Source organism: Hemitrygon akajei, chromosome 17 (assembly GCF_048418815.1).
Source record: "Hemitrygon akajei chromosome 17, sHemAka1.3, whole genome shotgun sequence".
Classification (NCBI taxonomy): Eukaryota; Metazoa; Chordata; class Chondrichthyes; order Myliobatiformes; family Dasyatidae; genus Hemitrygon; species Hemitrygon akajei.
Genome location: NC_133140.1, coordinates 57323644 through 57344669, shown reverse-complemented (window position 1 = coordinate 57344669; position 21026 = coordinate 57323644). Strand labels below are relative to the sequence as shown.

The window sequence follows — 21026 nt, the reverse complement described above, 5'->3', positions numbered from 1 at the left end:
ATTATTCTCCTAAGCATGGATGTGTAAATTTTTCAGGAGGACAGAAGGCAGCAAGTGGAAGGTGAGGGTGCAGAAGTCCAACATGAACTGAATCAGGGAGTAAATCGTCTCATGGCTGCAATGAGAGATATGCTGGCAAATATCCGATTTCAAGAACCACCGCAGGAGGAACATCAAGATGGTGATGGAGAATGGGACTGAAATTCCATGTATTAAATCTTCAGTGAACCTTAACCTGCAATGGTAACAATAGCACATTCTATGACTGCTAACAAAGATTCATCACCATTGATATAGACATTCTTATTAAAAGATGAAGCAAATATATTTAGTTTTACGAATATTATTGATAGTACTTTTCAGTGCTAACACTGTTCAATTTCAATAAATTTCAGAGGAGAGAAAAAAATACATGGCAACTTTTTTAAAAAATTAAGAAAATTAGACTTTTAGTTTGAAAAGAATTTAGTAAGTAATCAGGGTTTTTAAGATCATCTTCATTGAGGAGAGTTCATGAAATTGCCTAAAATTTCAGGTGATAAGAACAGTTGATTTTTTTGTACAATTGCAGTCCTATATGCACATGGAAATAAGTAAAATTAAGTAAATAGTCTAAAATTTACGTAAGTGGTGTAAAATGAGAAAGAATGCAGTTAATATAAAAGTTCATAGCTTGGATTTGCAGAAGCAAATAACTGTCTGATTTGCCTAGGTATGTATTTAAACATTTCCATTTACTGCAAAGGTAGTGTGGTACCTCCGCATGCAAGATTTAGGGAGAAGCGGAACTACAGATATTTCAGTAAGTTTGTAGAATGATCGTGAACTGATGGTATGCGGGGCTTTATCGGAGCTTGCGATGTGAATGTGATGGAAGAATACACTAAAGAAGCTGAATCCATTGGTGCAAGACCAGGAAAATTAGAAGTTAACAACTACATTTGAGGCCTCTTGTTTTCACAGATTCACCCTACTGATTTTATAAAACAGACTGTATAATTCAAATTGCATTTCAAATACACAATTTTAAATATTGACCATATTCACGTTACCAGAAAAAAAAGTCGTCAGCATAGATAGCTTTAACTGAGCACTCTGCCGAAAAAGTGAAGAACAATTTACATTCTGTGCCATATTTACTATATATAAACAGCTATTCCAAATTGGAAACCGGTACAACTATTTTTGGATATTTCAAAATTGAAGTAATTTTTGGAAATGAAAACCTGAATAAGAGGAGACATTCAAATTTTTTTCTTGGCTTTCATCTTCATTTTAGCTTCAGAATCAGAATCAGAATCCTTTATTATCACCAAGTATGAAGACACATACAGGGAATTTGATGTCTTGCAACACACTAGTTGCTTTAGCATCATGCAATGTATTGTATCACTGTTACTCTCATTGATGCCGAAGTATTTGAGTGCTACTAAATTGAAATGCACAAGAGACGCACAGATCTTTTTATGTATACATGAAACTTCCTTCCAATTCCCGAAACAAAAATATCATAATGTGTGCAGCTGGCAATGACATTGTTAACATTAAAAAAAAGCATTTTGGCCGTTAGATTTTCTACATTGTATGTCATAATGGAGGAATTCTGATAGCAACTTCTAGAATACATGCACAATTCAATACAGAAGTAAAGTAGCCATTGATAATTTCCTGCTACCCCTTAGGTCTGCTATCTTGTAACCTTCTGCAGTGTAATTTGCAAACCACAGTGAACTAATAATAACTTCAGGTATAATGTCATAGATCTGCACATCTTACACTAATCCCATCCTTCCCCCTCCCCCTGCATTCCCATCAAATCCCCACAGATTCTACTGTCAATTACAGAAACAATTTACAATGCCCACTTAGAATACTGACCCACAGTATCTCATTAATCTAGTTGTGACCAAACCAGTGTGGGCTTTCTCTAATTAATCCGTATTTCACTAAGTGACTGCTAATTTTGCTCTTCATGATTGTTTCAAGACAAACTTCACCACTAAAGTCAAATTGACTGGTATGCATTTACTGGGTTTATCTTTGTACTGTCTTTTGAACAAGTGTGTAACATTTTCTACTTTACAGACCCTGACTACCTTCTGTAAATGCTTAGATGATAATATTCAGTGCTACCAGAACATACTCAAGAACACAGAATGCATCATTCTAATATAGCTAACCTTTCATGTACCTTCTCTTTATGAATTTTTAGCCCATCCATAATCTTAACTACATCTTATTTTGGTGAGACTCCAGAAGCATTTTCTTGCTTGGCGAAAACTGGTGCAGGATATTTAAGTTCTGTCTTCCTGATTAATAACCTACACTCTAATTTGTAGTCTCTGATTGCCTTTGCTATACTTCTTGCAGCCTTTCTTTTCCTGTTCACGTGACTATGGAATATTTTTAAATTCCCTTATTTTCTTTGCTGTAGGTTTCTTCTCATGCTTTCTCTTTGTCTTTATTTCCTTACTTTGCTTATCTGTGTGTAAACAACCTAGTTTTCACTGATGTTAACAACTTAACCTTTGTCATTTGATTTCTTTTATCTTGCTGGATTTTATTCTCAATCATTTTGATCATCCAGGGACCAGCTATTTTTAATGCCCCTTCATTGCTACCTTGAATGGATACACTCAGTCCTTATCTGAAAGCTCTCCATCTTCAAAGACTTGCAATTGACAGGTTTATTTGGCAAGTTAAATTCCAACTTTCCAATGCCATTTTTGTTCTCAGTATGTTGTATATCAATGATTTAGATAATGGAATAAATGGCTTTGTTGCCAAGTTTGCAGATGATATGAAGATTGGTGGAGGGGCAGGTAGTGTTGAGGAAACAGGAGGGCTGCAGAAGGACATAGACAGATTAGGGGAATGGGCAAGAAAGTGGCAAATGAAATACAAAGTTTTAAAATGCATGGTGATGCACTTTGGTAATAGAAATAAATGTGCTGACTATTTTCTGACTGGACAGAAAATCCAAAAATCTGAGATACAAAGGGACTCGGGAGTCCTAAAGGTTGACTTGCAGGTTGAGTCGGTGGTGAGGAAAGCAAATGTAATATTAAGATTTATTTCAAGAGGTCTTGAATACAAGAGCAGGGATGCTGAGGCTTTATAAGGCACTGGTGAGGTCTCACCTTGAGTACTGTGAACAGGTTTGGGCTCCTCATCTAAGAAAAGATGTGCTGGCAGTGGAGAGGGTTCAGAGGCTATTCTCAAGTTTGATTCTAGGAATGAAAGCGTTATCATATGAGGAATGTTTGATGGCTCTCAGTTTGTACTCACTGGAATTTAGGAAGATGGGGAGGGGGGGGTCTCATTGAATGTTGAAAGGCCTGGACAGAGTAGAAAGGATGTTTTCCATGGTGGGGGAGTCTAGGACAAGGAGGCACAGCCTCAAAATAGAGGGGTATCCACTTAAAATAGATGCAAAGAAATTTCTTTAGCTAGAGGGTGGAGAGTTTGTTACCACAGGCATCTGTGGAGGCCAGGTTGTTGGGTGTATTTAAGGCAGAGATTGATAGGTTCTTGATTGGGCACAGCGTTAAAGGTTACAGGGAGAAGGACAAGGAATGGGGTTGAGGAGGGGGGGATAAAAGAAACTGCTATGATTCAGTGACAGAGCAGAGTTGAAGGGCCAAATGGCCTAATTCTGCTCCTATGTCTTATATTCAAACAAGCCTTTCTCTAATTTAAATTTATATATCTTGGCATAACCTGTATCCTCTTCTATAGCTATCTTAAACATCGTATTATGATCATGTTTTCAGGATATTCCCTACAGACATTTGCTCCATTTCACTTGGTTAATTTCCCTTAAAAAAAACTTTCACTGCCTCTCCTTTCTCTCTTGTATTTCCTGAACATCTTGTATCAAGGAATATTGAGAACTAATTCTTTTTATTTTAATTGCTACCATAGTATTCTCTTCTGCCATTGGGAGCCATGGGGTTTCTCTTTATATGACTTTTATTGGAGAATTGTTCAAAAAAAGTTACCATACATCATACACTGAATTGCTGTGCATAAACCTTTAAAATAAATTACTGAATTATATCTCATCTCCTTAGTCATTTAAATAACAATACTTTACATGGCAGTTCTACATTATGAAATTAAGTGGTATTTATTAATTAAAATACAGCAAAATAAATTATTTTAATGTCTATGCTCGTTATCAGAATTATGTACAAAATTTTCAGAGATTTCTGCTATTCAGCCTACAGCTGCTCTGCCCTTGTATATAATTTTTTAAAATAGTTTTCACTCATTTTGCACATCACTTGAAATAAAATTATTCTTTGTGTTATTGTCATAAAATCAAATTGCTAAAATTCTTAGAAATTTTTGCCTGTTGCATGTGTATTGCAGATGTATGAATAGATGTGGTACTGTAGTAATCCCAAATGGTTAATTGCATTGTAACTCAACCGGCCTGTTGAGTGTACTTCTTGAGTTTACCAAGTATCTATCTTAGACCTTGGAGTCCTTGGGTCTTGTCCTGTCTTTAAAAAAAACTCCCTGTTACTTTTGGTATTATTTATCTCTTGATCTTTCTAGTATGTTTGTTTTTGAGGTCAGTTTTGTAAGCAGCAACAATTTAGTGGTGATTACAAAATTTAAAGAGGGATATAAACCAGATTTGTACAATAGGTAGTTGGAACTTGTGCCATCTGTTCTCTGTTTGTATTTTAATACCAAACTATGCCTGGATTGCAAGGAAAATGTTATTCCCCCGGGCTTGGTATGAATAAAAGGTAAGATGCTTGAGGAAATTTAGGGATCTGTTATTTAATCAGTTAGAAAAGGTAATACAGGTCCACAATCCCTTATCCAAAATCCTTGGGGCCAGTTGCATTTCGGAATTCAGAATTTTTCGGAGTTTAGAATCCCTCCTTATTGGTTCTGGGACCCCCTGCAGATACCAAAAAACACGTATGCTCAAGTCCCTTATTTAACTTGTCTTGGTGCAGGTGGACTTTAGGACCCGGCGAAGCTCCAGACCTACGCACATCCTCCCGTATACTTTAAATCATCTCTAGATTACTTATAATACCTAATACAATGTAAATGCTATGGGAATAATGATAAGAAAAATATTTTATTTCTAACAAAAACATTCAATAAAACATAAAAATATACAGCTTCAAACGAACCAAATCGAACACATGGTAAATGACTTATTGGAATAAATATAGAACGTCACTGTCACTATAAAACTTCAGTAACTTGTTTTTCTGTTTCTTTAAATCATATACAGTGGTAATTCCGACACCATATTCTTCAGTAAGACACCGCACAGACACACCAAGATCAAGCTTCTACAATAACTCCACTTTCTACATTATTGATAATGATAAATCTCTTTTTCTCTTGACATTTTCACAGTGAAATTAAACAAAGTCAACAGTGAACACAAAATATCAGCGAACAGCAAATGCACGTGTAACCAGTACAAGCGCTGAGCCACAACTGACGGCCTCTGGTGACCTCTGCTAGTGCTGCCATGTCACACCTGAGTGACGTCAGCTGTTGGCGAAGAAAGCTTCGGTTTTCGGAGCTTTTTGGATAAGGGATTGTGGACTTGTACTTTGGAACAACTATAATGATTTCCAGTAAAGAATATTGGAGTTTTCTAATTGGCTTTTGAAAAGATAGTGGATGAGAGAAATCTGATAAGTTAATTTAGAAATTATCTGAGTCACGGAGTTGTCCAGCGCAGAAAAAAAGTGCTTTTCAGGCCAACCATATCACAACATCTGTTGCACCCACCTACTTCCATTTCACAAAGTTTTTTGGAAGATTTTATAGAAAACAAAAAACCCTGGATGTAAGGGTAATATACTACAATGGATTGTAAATGGGCTGATTGTTTATAGTCAAAGTGGTTATTAATGGATTTGCTAATCATGAACACAAGATTCTGCAGATGCTGGTGATCCAGAGTAGCACACACAAAATGCTTCAGGAACTCAGTAGATCAGCAGCATCTATGGAGATGAATAACAGCATGAACATCAGTTTCTCGAACATCAGTTTCTCAAACCTCTGGTGATTTCTACCTCCTTCCTCTTCTCTCTTGCTTCATTTCTGACTCCCTTCTTATCCCTTCTCTTTACCTGCCTATCACCTCTCTCTGATGCCCCTCTTCCTTCCCTTTCTCCCAGGTCCATTCTCCTCTCCTATGAGATTTCTTCTTCTTTAGCCCTTTATCCTTTTCACTTATCACCTCACAGCTTCCCACTTCAGCCTCCCTCTCCTACCCACCCCCTTCTTAACCTAGCTTCACCTATCACCTGCCAGCTTGTGCTCCTTCCCATCTACCCCACCTTCTTATTCTGCCTTCTTCCCCTTCCTTTCCAGTCCTGATGGTGTCTCTGCCCAAAATTTCATTTGTTCATTCCTCTCCGTAGATACTCTCTGACCTGCTGAGTTCCACCAACATTTTTGTGTGTGTGTTTGTGTTAATGGATTTGAGTCTGTTTGGGAATAAATAATGTATTATCCAACAAAAATTGGCACCAATTTTTGCTGCTTACTGTTTATATCAATATTTTATGTCTTGAAGGGTCTTTTAATTCTGACAGCATATTGGAGAATCTGAGTTCTAAAACTAATAATAGGTGATAAGGATTGTAGCCAGTGTTGGAAAAATAAACATTAATTTAAGGTTAATGTCATTCATATAAACAGGTTGAATACTAAATATACAAATACTCAAGGGAAAAGAACTAAGGCTAATGTTAAGAAACGTTGGTGTTTTAGTGCATGAGTCCCTGTCAGTTCATGACCAATACCATGAAATTGTAATTAAAGCAAATAAAGTTCAAGCTTGTATTTACAGGACAGATCAGTATAAAGTAAAACTACTTTTGCTGCTTGTAGTAGACAAAGTAAAGTTCAAATTAAATTTATTAACCAAGTACATATATGTCACCATATAAAACTGAGATACATTTTCTTGCAGGCATAACCAATACATCCATAATAGAATAATAGCCACAACAGAATCAATGAAAGACCAAACCAACTCGGGCATTTAGCCAATGTGGAAAGGACAAACTGTGTAAATACAAAAAGATATTTTAATAAATAAAGCAATAAATACCAAGAACATGTAAGTTCAAAGTACATTTATTACCAAAGTATGTGTACATTGTACAACCTTGAACTGTGTTTCCTTGCAGGCAGCCACAAAACAAGAAACCCAAAAGAACCCAGTTTAAAAAAAAAGACTGACAGATACCCAATGTGCAGAGAGAAAGGGGAAAAAACAAATCATGTAAACAATAAAATTAAGCAAATAGCATTTAGAACAGAAGTGAGACCTCAGACACAAAGCCCAGAACTGGCCACAGCCTTGGCCTCAGTTCAGTACATAGCAGAGTAAACATTGCAGAGCCTGCAGACACAAAGCCCAGAGTGGAGTAAATGTGGAGCGGTGAACAGAACTAGCCCGACCCGTGTCTCTGGTCCCAACACCTTGCCTTTTCAATCCATTTGGCCTGGCGTTTAAATCATTCAAACATTGGGTCGTTCCTCATTCTAGGACCCAAGCCCTGCTGCAGTATTTCATTACACTTTGGGCCTGGGCCCCGCCACCACATTTCAATTCAAACACAACCTTTTCAAATTGGCCTGCTGCCTAGATCGATCAAACCTTGCTCTCTTCTAGGTGGATGGGCGCTGAATCTGCTTCTTCACTGCTCCAACTTCCCACCTCTCCACTTGCCCTGACTCTGTTCCAAATATGCTTCAACGTCACCCTGACTTCTCTCCACTCACCCCAACTTTTTGTTCCAAATATACTTCGACCTCACTCTGACCTCCTCTAACTCACCCCAAGGTTGCTTCACTCCTGCACACTTTGACCCTCTACTCATCCACACATTCACTTGCCCCTTCATCATTTGCGCTGATTTGTTTATCGTAAGTATTTAGTTAATTTCTTGTTTTGTTAACCACCAGTAAGTTGCTGCTTGCTTTCAGCAGCACCATCTTAATCTGGAAGGATGAAGAGTCCTTGAAAGCGGGTCCATGGGCTACGGGAACATTTTAATGATACAGTGAAGTTGATGAAGTTATCCCCCTTTGATTCAAGAGCTTGATGGTTGAAGGGCAATAACTACTCCTGAATGTGGTAGTGCGGGTCCTGAACCTCCTGTACATTCTTCCTGATGCAGCAACAAGAAGGGAGCATGTCCTGGGTGGTGGGGGGTCCCTGATGATGGGTGCTGCGTGCTGCTTTCCTGCAATGTTTCATGTAGATGTGCTCAATGGTGGGGGGGGGGAGGGTTTTACCTGTGGTGGACTGGGCTGCATCCACTACTTTTAATAAATCTCAATTAGAATACCTTTTGGAGCTTCAATGGTGGGTATCTTATTCTGAAACCCATCGCCCCTTTAAGCACATTGGCTGTGGACAGATGCTTTCTCTCCCAGGAATGGGGTCTTTGGAGTTTCCTGTAGCATTTCTGCAGCTCTGGGTTTTTTGCAAGCTGGGGTGCTAGCCCCTTCTTCTTTTGCAGCCAGGCTTGGAAACGTAATGGTGGGTATGTTAGCATGTTTTGAAAAGGATGCAGAGGACAGCCTTCAGATTAATTTCAATTTCAATTACTCGTAGTTTACAAGAATTTTAATCCATATAATTTAAAGTGGTAGATTGAGATTTATTAACAAACAGATAATTAGATTATACTTACGGAGACGAATTATCTCAATGGAAGATAGTAGGACAGACCAAAATCATTTGAGCAGAATTAGATGTTGAGATATTAGAAATTAACAAAACTAAATTATGAATAAACTCTTCTCAGTCTTACAGTTGGGTACAGATAGTGATTTTAACCATTGTTTCGATGACAAACATGGCAGGGATTGTAATCAAAATGTCAGTTACAATCAATGCCTGTACCAGTTGGAAGCCCGAGAAGAGTTTATTCGTCATATACACCAGGAAAACACTAGATCCTTTTTCAAAACTAAATCAGCAATATAGCAGAATAAGAGTAATCAGCATAATTAAGCAGTCAACAAAAATGTATCATCCCCAGGTCACTCCCACTCAATTAAACTAAGCTAACTGCCCAGGACAAAGCACAAATACGCAATTATATTCATTTGCTTCTACCATGTCACAGATTACCATGATCCATACTAAATGTGCAACACAAAATACAATAGAGATGGATAGAAAATAGACATCGTACATGGCTCCTGCATCCCAGGCCCTTACTATTATACTATAATTACAACTACTTACTACTAAAATAGGATACATGAAATCTTCAAGGATAAACATCTTAACATTTTTGCAAATGTCTTCTTTCTTCTACCAGTCAAATTCTGCAACAGTCATCTAGGCCAGAGGTTACCAGCCCGTAGTTCAGTACAGAGTGATCTTTACCACCTCTATGCCTGCCTCTTTGTTAGCTATGTAGAACAGTCCATATTCTAAGCCTTCCCCAGTAATACTCCCCAACTCTTCCTCTGCTACATTGACGACTATATTAGTGTTGCTTCATGTAAGTCAAGTCAATGACATGAAGCTTCTAGAGCTGTAGTTCCTCAAACCTCTGCCTCCTGTAGAAGACAGATCTTTGTTATAGGTCTGTCCAGGAAGCTGATCTTGATCTTGATGTGCCCCTTCCCCACAAAAACTCTTCTGTCTGCAAAGACTTGGATGATTCTTCCCACGATCCATGTGTTTTGAGGTGCTGTGTTGTCAACTATAAAATGACTCCTGGGAGGAAATTATTTTTATACTTGATCATTTCTGACATTCCTGTATCTATGGTAAGTACTCCTTGACCACCATTTCCAAAACAGGTTTGACATGTATTGGACCTGCTTCCATCTACTGTGAGTGTAAATGTATTTCTTTTGGAATTCTGCTGGTAAAGATGGTGAGCTCTTCAGAAGCAACAGATGGTTTGGTGTTAGCGCTCCCAAATTATTGGGATCAAAGGATGCCTTCGCAATTGGATGACCATTAATAATAGCCTTTATCTCACAAAGGAATGTGAGGGAAACCCTCTTTGTTAAGATTCTGTATGTTTGCGGTGAGAACCTTTTGTACAGACCTGATCAATCTCTCACTTGATTTAAACCAGCTTGGGGGGGGGGGGGGGGGTAAAAAAATCCACTTAATTCCTTTCAGAAGAAGGACTTTGATCCGTGAATGGTTCCACTTCTCAATGGCTTCTCTCAACTCACGCTCAGCTCCAACAAAGTTTGTCAGATTATTAGAGCGCAGTTCACAAAACTATCCTCGTTTTGCTATAAAGTGTTGAAATGCATTAAAAAGGAGCCTATGTCTGAAGAAGATGCCACTTCAATGTGAGCAGTTTGTATGGCTAGACAGGTAATTATGACTCCATACTATATTCCTTCTGCTTTTCACCTCAAAAGGTCCAAAGTAGTCAACTCTTGTCTCTGTCCAGAGGTAGATCTGCTATTTACAGGCATCTCGAAGCTGCATGCATCCATTGACAAACAACACATTTAGGACTTTTCTTACAGTTGTACCAGCACTGGGAATTTAGTATTTTTGTCGCAACCTGGACAACATGTGGTTACGGCCACCATGTCCTCAAAATGATGTCTGAGATAAGAAGATCCTTTGCCAGTGTAACAGAATGTTTAGACTCTTCAGACATGGATGCCTTAGTAAGCTGTCCACCAACTCTGAAGACACCATCTTCAAGTACTGGATTGAGCTTGAAAATATGACTGTTCCTTTTCACACTTTCTTCCCTATGCAAACTCGAGAATTCATCTGGAAATCTTCCTTTGGGAAAACCGAATCATCTCCATTTCAGCCTCTCTGATCTCCTCCCACTAAGAGGCAATCTTGACCAATCTGACCATTCCTCTTTTCAATCTGTCTCCGAAGAATACCCTTGTTCTTCAGCCAAGTGAGACTGAGCAAGAGCGTTGTTTAATTACTTCTTCCAACTAAGAAACAAACAGGGTTTTAAATCTAAGAATCCAGGCTACTGTCATCTTCAAACAGGTTCAAGACATGAAGTGATGGATTTTATGTGTTACAATGTCCATCTCTTCAGTCCACATGGCATTCATTGTAATACTTCTCTTGACTTCTAGATCATCTATAAGGAGTTCTCCAGAACAGTTGGGATTCACTGTGCTTTCCCTTTCATGCTGCAGAAGATACTGAGGTCCTGATACCCAAGTCTTATTCTTTAGGAATGTTTCCACCTTCAACCCTCTAGAGGCCAAACCTGCCGGGTTGCTTAAAGTGTTTACATACTTCCATTGAGATGCCCATGAGACCTTAAGAATTTCTGAAGCTCTGCTTACAGTGTAGGTTTGTGAGTTGAAAGCCACATTTAGCACAAAAGAATGCAAGGTGTTGATAGAGAGACACCACTTCTCTCTCAGAAGACACTGGCACAAAGCAGTCATCAACAGAGAAGCAATGCAAAACTTTATCTACCATCTTGCAGCTGAACTGTTCTTTCTTGTCTTCTGTGCATTCCCTAAGAGTGAAGTTGGCACAGCTGGGTGATTAAATTGCTCCAAAGAGATGTACCACCATTCTAAAGTCCACCATATCTTGGCTGAGGTCACCATCAGGTCCTCAGCAGATTTGCATTTTCTGCTGGTACTTTAACCTGATGAAACATTGATTCAATATCCACCATGGCCACCACTGGTTCTTTTCTGAATGTGGTAATGACTCCAGTCGATGAGCTAGTAAAATCTGGTCCCTGTAAAAGCTGAGCATTAAGTGACATTCCTTGAAAAGTCGCTCCACGGTCAAAGACAACATAAAGCTTCCCTTTTCTGGTGGTGGTAAACACCATGATGTGGAAGGTACCAGGCTTTCCCATCACTGCATTCCAGGTCCCCTGCTGGCATTCCTTCGGCATAACCTTTGGAGATGACATCCTACATGAAAGCTGTGTGTGGTCAGTGTGAAATGAAAAATCCTTCTTAGATTTGGAGCATGCTGTTCTGCAGTCTTCCTGTTCTTTGGCATGTTAAGCTCCTTTCTCAAAGGTAGTGGCTATCCACCAATTTTGCAGAATTTGTAACCAGCTCCATGAACTTGTGTTCTTCCCTTGACAAACCAGGTTATTCATCCTGACTGCATTCAGGAAAGTCTGCCTTGAACTGTTGCTACCTAAGCTCATGTAAGTTCAAAACTGAGATCCCATCAACTGTCAGCTCAGGCTGTGCACAGTCTCTCCCATCACCATTCCCTCTTGTGATTGTCCATTCACAATCCAACCCAACATTGTTCTGATTGCATTGGGTCATCATTAACACAGTAAATCACTAGCAGTAGCTCCAATGCTTTAGGCACATTTGCCCCTAGCAGCAGCTCAATTCCTGGATCAATCCCTTGTAAATGGACATGTCGCAGGTGAGACCATCCCTGGAGATCCCTCTGTCATAGAATGTTCCCTCCATGGACAGGCATATTTTCCTGCATATAGACGTTAGGTAGTTCCAATTCTGAAACAATTCTACACACAACCTCTTGACCTATGGTGCATAAGAGAATGCATATCCTTTATCATGTGAGGTTGAGCTTGTTCGTAAGGCCCACTGTCTTGTTTACCCTTCTTAGACTTGTACTGGAATTATGGGAAGTTTACAATCATGATCCCCAGCGCCTGTAAGGCCTTTGGATATTCACTGCGTGTCAGATTCTTTCACGGCTTGTTTTGGTTCTGCTCCCTTTTTGTAAGAGTGAAAATGAAGAATGCTGGGATGATTGCCACTGCATACCTTGCATGAAAAAACACTTACTGCAAACCTTTCTAATGTGTCCTGTACACAAACAGCAAAAGCAGACACTATTTTCTTCTGGGGTGGCAAACTTCTCACTATCACCCCTTTCCTCCAGCTGAGAGCACAACTCCAATCTTTGTTTACCCCGCAGAACAGACCAAATCATTTTGGCTGATGAGACCATTTCCTTTCTATTAGTTACAGATTCAGTTTTAGCTTTACCTCTCATGGTGGCCACTGTACTGACAAAGTTGCTTCCTTCAGCCATAGAACAAAATTGTGACTTAGTTTTGTTCACACCTTTCCTCACTACAGGTGATGTAACATCCTGTACATTCCCAAACACTGGGCTTGATGCAATCTTTACTTGTCTTTCAATAAAATCACCAATATCAGTGAAAGTAGTTTTATGGTTGTACCTTTCTTGTAGTTCACACACAATCATTCTCCATTTCTCCCTAAGCATATAGGGACATTTCTTTACAATAATCGACATATTGGCCAGCATATCCAGCTCTTGCATGTACTGGACTATTACCATGGCATTGCAACAGCCTCTAACAAAAAGACTGTAGTCCCCAAGAACTTTCAGATCTTCAAATTTAATAGGAAAGAGATTTCTGCATGCCGGCAGATGCAATTTTCTGTTCATTACCAAAATGTACCTGTAGTAAAGCCTTAGCTTAGGGGCAACATGCTGGCAACCTCTGACAGGTTCTCCAGGGTGACCTTTAGTGCATTGTTCAAGGAAATAGGGGCAGTTACTATAGCTATCAGTCTTGACTTCAACACTATTTTCAAAATCCTTCATGAATGCATGACACTGCACTGGATTGTCATTCAAGATTTTAATCTCTTTTAGGTGAAGATGAAATGTTTTGAGTTCTATCATCTGAAATAAGAGTGTTTCCATTCTGTAAGTGAAAGTCCCCATGACCACTTTAAGCTGTTGGATATGACATAGATTCAGAGTGCCTCATTAGTGCAGGCTGGGAGTAAACACCCTAAACTACCCTTTGGAGGTCTCATACATATATGTCAAAGACTTGAGGAACAAATGAATCAACATTGGCATTGAGTGTTTTCCTTTGTGCCTTTCCAATATAAGAGCTCACACCATAGGACTGTCCTTCTGGAGCACGTTTAGTACTCACCAAACTTGAAGCCCTTAGTGCAGTAACTTTGGCCACCTGAGTGGCAATTTCCTCCTGCAACTTAAGCAGCTACTTCCTGTTCCGTAGCGGTTCCCCATGCTCTTCCAGTGCATGTGTGTCCATCAATAATTGTTGATGTGCCATTAATGCAGCTATATCAGCCTCTATTTTAATACATACAGAGGAGGTATTAGGTAGGGAAGATTTTCTTTCTGCAGCAGAGCTTTGAGTGCTGACATTTGACATACTGTCATTTGGTTTCACATCATCTTTAGGGTCATCTATCATATGCATAGTCAAAATATGCCTTGGAATTTGAGAAACATCACCTGATGAAAGGTGAGATACCTATTCAATTGTTGCAGCAACATGAACTTCAATGTAACATGTTTAGATCAATCACTGTTTTACATCCTCTAGGAAAACACTGCTCAAGCCATCAATGTTCCAAACATTCATTCTATTTTTACTTCTTCATAATGAAATGAGTATGCAATGTTGCTTAGCAACAGCTTCACAGAGATTAGTCAAGTCCTCAAGATGAGATTGTAAGGCATTTTCCTTAAGTTCCTTAAATGATGGTATTAAACCTTTAATTTTGTTCACATTTGTTTTATACTTGAAAATTTTCAATTTTACTCACTCAAGCTTTAGCAGGAAGTATAAGCAACACACACAACTAACTGATACCACCTCTTATTTACCCCTCGAACATGACCCTACTAAGGAGCATCAGGCCATTGTCTCCCACACCATCACCAACCTTATCAGCTCTGGGGATCTCCCATCCACTGCCACCAACCTCATAGTTCCCACACCCCGCACTTCCCGTTTCTACCTCCTACCCAAGATCCACAAACCTGCCTGTCCAGGTAGACCCATTGTCTCAGCTTGCTCCTGCCCCACTGAACTCATTTCTTGCATACCTTGTTCAATCCTTTCCCACCTATGTTCGTGACACTTCTCATGCTTTGAATTTTTTCAATGATTTTAAGTTCCCTGGCCCCCACCACCTTATTATCACCATGGATGTCCAGTCCCTATATACCTCCATTCCCCACCAGGAAGCTCTCAAAGCCTTCCGCTTCCTTTTGGATTCCAGACCTAACCAGTTCCCCTCTACCACCACTCTCCTCCATCTAGCGGAATTAGTCCTTACTCTCAATAACTTCTCCTTTGGCTCCTCCCACTTCCTCCAAACCAAAGGTGTAGCCATGGGCACCCGCATGGGTCCCAGTTATGCCTGCCTTTTTGTTGGCTTTTGGAACAGTCCATGTTCCAAGCCTATAAGGGTATCCGTCCCCCACTTCTCCTTCACTACATCGATGACTGCATTGGTGCTGCCTGCTGCACACACACTGAGCTTGTTGTCTTCATTAACTTTGTCTCCAACTTTCACCCTGTCCTCAAATTTACCTGGTCCATTTCCAACACCTCCCTCCCCTTTCTTGATCTTTCTGTCTCCATCTCTGGAGACGGCTTATCTACTGATATCTACTATAAGCCTACTGACTCTCACAGCTACCTGGACTATTCCTCTTCCCACCCTGTCTCTTGCAAAAATACCATCCCCTTCTCACAATTCCTCCATCTCCGCCGCATCTGCTCTCAGGATGAGGCTTTTCATTCCAGGAAGAAGGAGATCTCTTCCTTTTTTAAAGAAAGGGGCTTCCTTTAATGCTTCAATCACTCTGAGCACCGGTGCCCACAAGGCTGTGTACTCAGCCCCCTGCTGTACTCACTGTACACCCATGATTGTGTAGCCAAGTTTCCATCAAACTCAATATATAAGTTTGCTGATGACACCACAATTGTATGCCTATCTTGGGTAATGATGAGTCTGAGTACAGAGAGGAAATTAAGAACCCGGTGGCATGATGCGAAGACAATAACCTATCCCTCAACGTCAGCAAGATGAAGAAATTGGTTGTTGACTTCAGCAGAAGTAGCGGACCGCACGACTCCATCTACATCGGTGGTGCGCAGGTGGAACAGGTCAAAAGCTTTAAGTTCCTCAGGTGAATATCACAAATGACCTGACTTGGTCTAACCAAGCAGAATCCACTGCCAGGAAGGCCCACCAGCGATTTTACTTCCTGACAAAGCTGAAGAAATTTGGCCTGTCCCCTAAAACCCTCACTGATTTTTATAGATGCACCGTAGAAAGCATTCTTCTAGGGTGCATCACAACCTGGTATGGAAGTTGTCCTGTCCAAGACCGGAAGACGCTGCAGAAGATCGTGAACATAGCCCAGCACATCACACAAACCAATCTTCCATCCTTGGAGCAAACACAAGGAAATCTGCAGATGCTGGAAATTCAAATAACACACACAAAATGCTGGTGGAACACAGCAGGCCAGGCAGCATCTATAAGGAGAAGCACTGTCAGGACGAAGGGTCTCGACCCGAAACGTTGACAGTGCTTCTCCTTTTAGATGCTGCCTGGCCTGCTGTGTTCCACCAGCATTTTGTGTGTGTTGTTCCATCCTTGGACTCACTTTACACCACACACTGTCAGAGCAGTGCTGCCAGGATAATCAAGGACACGACCCACCCAGCCAACACACTTTTTGTCCCTCTTCCCTCCAGGAGAAGGTTCAGGAGCTTGAAGATTTGTATGGCTAGATTTGGGAACAGCTTCTTTCCAACTGTGATAAGACTGCTGAATGGATCCTGACCCAGATCTGGGCCATACCTTCCAAATATCTGGACCTGACTTGCACTACCTTACTTTCCCTTTTCCATTTTCTAATTATGCTTTATAATTTAAATTTTTATTATATTTACTTTGATTTGTACTTCAGGGAGCGCAAAGCGCAGAATCAAATATCACTGTGATAATTGTACGCTCTAGTATCAATTGCTTGGTGACAATAAAGTTAAAGTAAAGTCCCTTCCTCCATCATCAACTCTGCTCTCCCATTTCATGCACATCTGCTCTCACCCCATCCTCCTGCCACCCCACTCAGGATAGGGTTCCCCCTGTCCTCACCTTCCACCCCACCAGCCTCCGGGTCCAACTTATAATTCTCCATAACTTCCGCCCCCTCCAACGGGATCCCACTACCAAGCACATCTTTCCCTCCCTCCCTTTCTGCTTTCCACAGGGATCGCTCCCTACACGACTCCCTTGTCCATTCGTCCCCCCCATCCCTTCCCACCGATCTCCCTCCCGACACTTATCCTTGTAAGCGGAACAAGTGCTACACCTGCCCTTACACTTCCTCCCTCATCACCATTCAGGGCCCCAGACAGTCCTTGCAGGTGAGGCGACACTTCACCTGTGAGTTGGCCGGTGTGGTATACTGCGTCCGGTGCTCCCGATGTGGCCTTTTAGAAATTGGTGAGACCCGAAGCAGACTAGAAGACTGTTTCGCTGAACACCTAAGCTCTATCTGCCAGAGAAGGCAGGATCTCCCAATGGCCACAAATTTTAATTCCATGTCCCATTCCCATTCTGATAGGTCTATCCATGGCCTCCTCTACTGTAAAGATGAAGCCACACTCAGGTTGGAGGAACAATATCTGATATTCCGTCTGGGTCGCCTCCAACCTGATGGCATGAACACTGATTTCTCTAATTTCCGTTAATGCCCCTCCTCCCCTTCTTACCCCATCCCTTATTTATTTCTCCCTTTTTTTTCTCTCTCTGCCCCTCTCACCATCACTCCTTGCCTGCTCCCTATCTCTCTCTGGTGTTCCCCTCCCCCTTTCTTTCTCCCTTGGCCTCCCGTTCCATGATCCTTTCCCTTTTCCAGCTATGTATCGCTTTTGCCAATCAACTTTCCAGCTCTTAGCTTCATCCCACCCCCTCCTGTCTTCTCCTATCATTTTGGATCTCCCCCTCCCCCTTCCACTTTCAAATCTCTTACTATCTCTTCTTTAAGTTAGTCCTGACAAAGGGTCTCGGCCCGAAACATTGACTGTACTTCTTCCTACAGATGCTGCCTGCATAAACCAGATCAAACTAAGTGTGCAATTCAAACATTGGCAATCGGGAGAATACTTCAATAAAACAAAGCAATGACCCCTCAGGCAAACACAGTGCAATCGAGTAATGGTCCACATTGGACAGGAAGTGTTGACCATTCATAACTGTGTTCAAACCACAAATATATAGCATGAATCAACGAAAGGCAGCAGATAATCCTACTGCAAGCTTCTCCAGTTTCGCCAAGTGGCCTGAGGGAATCCTTTGCCATCGGCTGGTGTTTATTTGGTATAGCTATTTTTTTTTGTTGTCAAAATGTAGCTGTTAATTGAAAACAAACCAAAATTGCTGAGAGACGGAGTACAGGAATTGTCACTGCGCTTCCAAATAGCTAAGTTCCAAGTTGAAAAAGTATGTTTAATCCTTAATTACGAAACCAGCAAAGATGAATGATCTTATAGTTATATAATAGAAGTTAACAAGACTAAATTAGCAAATGACAGAATAAGAGTAATTAGTGTAATTATGCAGTCAACAAAAAATAACATCTCTGGCTCACTCTCTCTTTAAACTAATTAGGACAAAGCAAGAATATGTAACAATACTCATTTGCTTTCAGCTTGCTCCAACCCATGTGACAAATTACAGTGACCCATAATGAATTTGCAACACAAATAACAATACAGACAAAAAAAGAAATACGGCTCCTACACTTGGTTAAAATGCTCTAAAATACTGTTTCATTACACGAGGTGGAAGTGTGAAAGATCACAACTAAAGTTGACCATTTAACATACACGTGTGTCTGACTGCGCAATATATCAATGGAATTACCAGGTGAACAGGATTAAATTCAAGGATATTCTCAAAACTACCTTGGAAAGAGAGAATGGGGGATCTTAGACCTTACTTACTCCAGATGGAAAAGGAGCATTCAGGATGGCACTAAGTTAGACCTTGAATCCATGTATTTAGAATGCACAGAAACCCAACGTAAAAGGCAAAGGGAATGCAGCATTCTCCTGTATTACCCACCAGCCATTCCATATATCAGGCACATCCTTGTTTGCTTAAAAATTCAAGTACATTTATTATCAAAGAATGTATAAATTATACAACTTTGAGATTTGCTTGCTCACGGGTAGCCACAAATAAGAAACCTGGAAGAACTCAATTAAAGAAAAATCAAGAATAAAAATAAAAGACCAACTCTCGATGCGCAGGAGAAAGGGAAAAAAATACAAATCATGCAAACAATTGAAGCGAAAACAGCATTCCAAACCAAAATTGAGAACTCCAATCCGAACCCTGGAGCAGCCCAGTGCAGGCTCAAAGTCTTGCCCATCAGTTCATCATATTAGCGGCCAGGGCTAATGAGTGAAAAATGAAGAATATAAAACACAAAATCGAATGAATTCATCTCAGTTCGGTTCAATCTGTGTTGTTCATTACCTGCACACCGCTCTAATCAAAATTGCCCAAAATAGCAACAAAAAGGGAGTGACCAGAAACTCTTCATAATATAATCTACAGAGTTTAATCCACACCCTTGGCCAAGACCAGGGCTCCAGCACAATCCTCCAGCAGCATCAAGCAAGAGGAAGAGAGAGACCATTCAAACGCAGGGACCTTCCCCCAGGAGCAGTGAGCGAGAGGCTGGTAGGTGGCACTGAACATCTGCTCGCCTCCCGCTCTCTCCTCAATCTTCCTCGACGCTTTTATCAGTGAGATTGCCGAGAAATGGAGTCGACCGTGGTCTCAGGCCCCATCTCCAGGCTTCCTGGCTTCCAGGCCGCATACCCTTGGGGACAGCAAAGAACCAGCTCGCTCAATTGGCCTGAAAGCACACCGCCAAAATGTAGATCACGGGCTCCAACAGTACCAGACCCACACCTCAAAGAAAAAGATGTAAAAAGAAGTGACAGAAGTAGTTTTGTGAACTGTCCGGAGGATGTCCCACTTGGAGGCATTTTTGGCTGGCATCATCTTCTTCCATTTTTAATCTGTAAGAACAGTGTACAAGACGAGCTTTTCACTGTACCTCTATATATATGTGTGATGCTCCATCAATAACTCACTCTGAGACGTAAGAAGCGAGATATCGGCTTTTATTGACTGGAAGAATGAACAACACTACATCCTGGGGAATGAGGCCGGGCTCAGGCCTCAATCGCCTTTATACAGGGGTCTGTGGGAGGAGCCACAGGAGCAGTCAGCAGGGGGTCTGTGGGAGGAGCCACAGGAGCAGTCAGCGGGGGTCTGTGGGAGGAGCCACAGGAGCAGTCAGCAGGGGTCTGTGGGAGGAGCCACAGGAGCAGTCAGCGGGGGTCTGTGGGAGGAGCCACAGGAGCAGTCAGCGGGGGTCTGTGGGAGGAGCCACAGGAGCAGTCAGCGGGGGTCAGTGGGAGGAGCCACAGGAGCAGTCAGCAGGGGTCTGTGGGAGGAGCCACAGGAGCAGTCAGCAGGGGTCTGTGGGAGGAGCCACAGGAGCAGTCAGCGGGGGTCTGTGGGAGGAGCCACAGGAGCAGTCAGCGGGGGTCTGTGGGAGGGGCCACAGGAGCAGTCAGCGGGGGTCTGTGGGAGGAGCCACAGGAGCAGTCAGCAGGGTCTGTGGGAGGAGCCACAGGAGCAGTCAGCAGGGGTCTGTGGGAGGAGCCACAGGAGACGTCCAGACAGGTATATGTAGTTCACCACAAAATGACAATAATAAACCAATTCCAATCTATTTTTCTCTGTTTTAATACAATTAATGAATGACCCTCCAGTGTAGAGAATTCTAGAATTCCACCACCTCCTGAATGGGGCGAATTTCTCATTACAATCCTAAATGGCCTTGTAAGTAATTTACAATTTTAACTCCCAGTTCTCAGCAACTAAACTAGGTGAAATATCCAAACCTTATTCACCCTGTGCAAACTTACAGTATCTTGAAGCATCTTTCTAAACCAGGAAATAGAGTTCTAGTCTACATGAAAGATTATACCTCTCCTTAAGGATCATTGGAACTAGTATGATAGTTTGTTTACACACACACACCGCAGTGGCAATGTTTTTCTGTGTAAGCATAGAAATGTTTCAGATCAATGCACTTTAATTATGGTTCAAAAGTTAAGAACTAAAGCTGCAGAGAAGGCAGAGAAGTGGCGACCAGGAAAGTCCTTCTTTCAGTCTCT

The 21026-nt window shown here is 41.2% G+C and overlaps 1 protein-coding gene across 1 annotated transcript in view; it reads left to right on the top strand.

Annotated features, from left to right (window-relative positions):
• The window catches only part of tcf25 (TCF25 ribosome quality control complex subunit), a 35966-nt gene extending 35643 nt beyond the window's left edge, over positions 1-323 (top strand). The window contains exon 18 of the mRNA XM_073070204.1: positions 37-323. Coding sequence (XP_072926305.1) covers positions 37-201 — 165 coding nt within the window. The 3' untranslated portion in view covers positions 202-323. The remainder of the gene's footprint in view (positions 1-36) is intronic.
• The last annotated feature ends 20703 nt before the right edge of the window (positions 324-21026 follow it).